Source organism: Propithecus coquereli, unplaced genomic scaffold (assembly GCF_000956105.1).
Source record: "Propithecus coquereli isolate 6110/MARCELLA unplaced genomic scaffold, Pcoq_1.0 Scaffold136, whole genome shotgun sequence".
In the NCBI taxonomy this organism is placed as follows: Eukaryota; Metazoa; Chordata; class Mammalia; order Primates; family Indriidae; genus Propithecus; species Propithecus coquereli.
Genome location: NW_012137858.1, coordinates 3,892,623 through 3,896,911, shown reverse-complemented (window position 1 = coordinate 3,896,911; position 4,289 = coordinate 3,892,623). Strand labels below are relative to the sequence as shown.

The window sequence follows — 4,289 nt, the reverse complement described above, 5'->3', positions numbered from 1 at the left end:
ATATTTCAAATTTGAGGAAAGGGTTTATTTGGAATATTGCTTAAACAATATTTCAAATTTCATTGTTTTCAGGATTGAGCCATATGTATGATATTACAGTAAAATTATAGATCCTTAAGATATATAGATTATAAAGTCGTATAATTCAAAGAAATAGTCTGTTCATTTTTAATAATAATAGCCACCACTTATCAGGTAGTTACTGTGGGCTAGGCATTTAGTAAGTATTTAAAATACATTATTTAATTTTGTTAATATCACCCATACATACGGTACTATAAAACTGCATTTTATTTACAGCCATTTCAAATAATAGGAAATAAGTTATGTTCCTTGTTTTATTATCATTAGTATCTTCATTGTACAAATATTGTGCTTAAATATTATGTGGGATAATGGATGGCAAAATTTGTCTGAGGATTTTTAAATATGTGTTTTCTTTTTCCCAGAGTTTAAGAATTTTAAGTATTATATTGATTAATAATTGTTTCCTTTGTTGCAGAACTGTAAGAGTAAATGGGTCCAGTAATTGGAATGACTCCAGATAAGAGAGCTGAAACCCCAGGAGCTGAAAAGGTTGCAGGATTAAGCCAGATTTACAAAATGGGAAGCTTGCCTGAAGCTGTTGATGCTGCCAGGCCAAAGGCCACGCTAGTGGACAGTGAGTCAGCAGATGATGAACTTACAAACTTGAACTGGCTTCATGAAAGTACTAATCTTCTAACAAACTTCAGCCTCGGAAATGAGGGTCTTCCAATTGTTAGTCCATTGTATGACATAGAGGGAGATGATGTGCCATCCTTTGGATCCTCTTGCTACCAGAACCCAGAAAAAAAATCAGCAACTTCAAAGCCCCCATACTCCTTTAGTCTTCTCATTTACATGGCTATTGAACACTCGCCAAATAAATGTTTGCCTGTCAAAGAAATTTATAGCTGGATTCTGAACCGTTTCCCATATTTTGCTACTGCACCAACAGGCTGGAAGAATTCTGTTCGACATAATCTGTCCCTGAATAAATGTTTTCAGAAAGTGGAAAAAAGCCATGGCAAGGTCAGTGTTTATGAACATTGCTATATTTGGTGAGGTGGGGAACTAACTAATATGGAGCCCTTAAAATATGGATAAATCAAGAGAGACAAAAAATAATTAAGTCAGATTACTTCAGCTGAGTTTAATTATGTGAGTTCATTTGCTTTCATTTGACATGGTTTAAAATGTCTTAAATACTAATATAAATCAGCAGAATTATGTTCAGTCTACTATAGGTATATAGATTAGTCTTTTTAATGTTCCAATTTTCTGTTACTAGTTTCTGTAGTATTCCTATAACTGTATCAGTAAATGATTCTTATTTATTCAATATGACAATCTCTGCCTTATAATCAAAATATACACCATCATTTACATTGATGTAATTGATGTGGTTGGTTTAAATCTGTCACCTTGCTATTTGTTTTCTGTTTGTTCTATCTGTTCTTTTTCTCACTTTTCCTGCCTTTTGGGTCGAATTTTTTTTTTTTATGATTAATTTTATCTTTAGCATTGGCTTATTATTTATTCCTTTGTTTTTTGGTGTTTTTTAAGGTTGCTATATGGTTTTCAGTATGTATCTTTAATCTATCATAGTCTACCTTCAAATAATATTATACCATTTTACTTGTTAACTGGCTCTTTATAGAAAAAGTTGCCTGAAGTTAGTTGATTTAACATTCGTCATTCAATTTATTTAACATTTCTTGTTGTTCAGGTCTCCTGGCCATGATTTTTTGTTGTTGTTGTTGGATGCTGGTATAATTGTAGGTTGACATTTCTTTCTTTTAAAGATGTTACTCTTTTGTCTTCTGGCTTCCATAGTTTCTGAAGAGAAGTCTGTTGTCATTCTTTGTTACTCTGTATGTAATTTTTTTTTTTCTTTTACTGTCTTCAAGATTTTCTCTTTATCAGTGTTTTTCAGCAGTTTGTAATGGGCCCATTTGTGCTTTTCTTTATTTTTATACTACTTTGGTTTCTTGGAGGTTCTTAAATATATGGTTTATTGTCTTTCATCAAATTTAGGAAATTTTTGCTCATTCTCTCTTCAAATATTTCTTGTGCCTCACTCCTACTTTCTTGACTCAAGTAAAAGTAGGAGTGCTGTTGTCTTATCTCTTGGTTGCTCTGCTCCTCCCTCTACTCTTTTCTTTCTTTGTTTAGTTTAGATCATTTTTAATGATCTTTCTGTAGGTTTACTCTTTCCTCTGCTGTGATAATTCTGCTGATAAACCTGATGAGGGACTTCTAAATATTTTTCATTTCTAGTATTTTCATTTGCCTTTTTAAAAAGTTTCCATGTCTCTGCTAAAATTCCCCATAGATCCATAAACATTAATCATAATTACAAATGTCTATATGATGGTTTCACTATCTCGTCCATCTCTGGGTCTGATTTTCTCTCATTTTTGTGTGTGTTTCATAATTATGGATTGAACGTCAGACTTTTTTTTGTGAAAGAATGTCAGAGACTGAGGTAAATAATATTTCCACCCGGAAATAGATATACCTCTACTTCTGGTCTGGTTGTTAGTATGAACGGGTATTGGTCATTATAATTAGTAATTGAGCAGTTTGGGTGTTGTGGTTGCCGAAGTTACCTTCAGTACACCAGTCTTCAGATTCCTACAGAGATGGACTGACAATACTTTGTGCTTGGTGTGAGGCCTGGAGTATCAGATGATTTTTTTCTCAACACTGTTGCTACACCTTCATTTCAGCTTGTGCCACATTTGGGAACAGGACAGAAGTAGGATACCTCTCTCTGTGCTCTTGCCTCTCTCACAGCAATAGATTGCCGTTTCTTGTTACTGGGAACAAGGCTCTTGGAAAGGTCAGGGTGGGTTTCTTGGTTCTCTTCCTTCAGCTTTAGTCTTTCTTTTAATTAAAAAAATTATTTATACATATTTATGGGGTACATGTGAAATTTTGTTACACACAGAGAATGTGTGATGATCAAGTTAGGGTAGTTAGGGTATCCATCACCTGAGTATTTATTATTTCTATGTGTTGGGTACATTTCAAGTTTTCTCTTGTATGTATTTTGAAAAATACAATACATTGTTGTATTGTACACCCTACTCTGTCTGCCATGAAACATGAGAACTTATTCCTTCCATCTAACTGTATGTTTGTATCCATTAACCAATCTGTCTTCATTCCTACCCCCTCCCACCCATACATCTTCTCCAATCTCTGATACCTACCTATCATTCCACTCTCTACCTCCATACAATCAACTTTTTTAGCTCCCATGAGTGAGAGCTTGTGATATTTGTCTTTCTTTCTACCTTTAGTCCTAAATGGGCTCTGTATGCCTGTGCTTAAGGGGTGAAGCTTTCTCTGCCAACCCCAAGAGTAGACAGTCTTTAATAACCCATTATCTACATGTGGCTAGTGGCTGGTATATTGAACAGCACAGATGTAGGATATTTCTATCATGATAGAAAGTCTTATTTGGGCAGTGCTGTTCTGGAGTTCAGGCTAATTTCCTGTTCATTCCCATCATGGTAGGTAAACTCTGCCTAGTATCAGTGGGAGGTCTTGGGCACAAGTGAGTGACCACTCCCTTTCCTGGTGGCAGCAGATCTCTGTATCATCCAAGGATCTGGGCATGAGCAGATTTCCTCCCCTTCTCTCAGTGGCACATGGCACATTGCCTAGTGTCAGTGAAGTGTGAGGATAGCTAGGTTTTGTACTTCTTTCCCAGCAGCAGCCATCCTTTCTCTGCAGCTGGAGTGGGGAAGGTATTTTGCCTCTCCTTCAGTGGCAGACAGCTTTTGCTTTGTGTTGGAGAAGGGTCCAGGCTACAGGCAAGTTTTTGTCTGTCCCACGATACTGGATCTCCACTTTGTACTCCTTCAGGGTCCAAAGCATAGGTGAGCTTTGCATAATGTCCTTTCTCTAGCCTCAAACCTTGGCAGGTTCTGCACATCTATCTTCACCTATAAGGTCTCTCCTAGGTCTCCTGGCCTGCCTACAGTCTTCCTCTGGAGCACCAGATGGAGGCCCTTGGAAAAGGGCTGGCTAGTGGATGCAGACTCTCTTTTTGGGAGTGCCAGAGATTCTAAACTGCATGCTAGCTCATGCTTGGCCTTTAGAATTTGTTGAAATTTGGGTAGCATAAAAATAAATATTAATACAATGCATATGTGGACACTTGGTTATGTAGGTAGTATGTTTATTCTGCTCTTCTATTTTCAAAATTCATAAGGTAGACAGACACATAGCCTTCTTTTTAATATAATCATTTAAAG

General features: G+C 36.3%; 1 protein-coding gene across 1 annotated transcript in view; it reads left to right on the top strand.

Annotated features, from left to right (window-relative positions):
- The first annotated feature begins 502 nt into the window (after positions 1-502).
- The window catches only part of FOXN2 (forkhead box N2), a 44,975-nt gene continuing 41,188 nt past the window's right edge, over positions 503-4,289 (top strand). Inside the window, exon 1 of the mRNA XM_012638859.1 lies at positions 503-1,053. Within this exon, the coding sequence (XP_012494313.1) occupies positions 517-1,053 (537 nt within the window). The 5' untranslated portion in view covers positions 503-516. The remainder of the gene's footprint in view (positions 1,054-4,289) is intronic.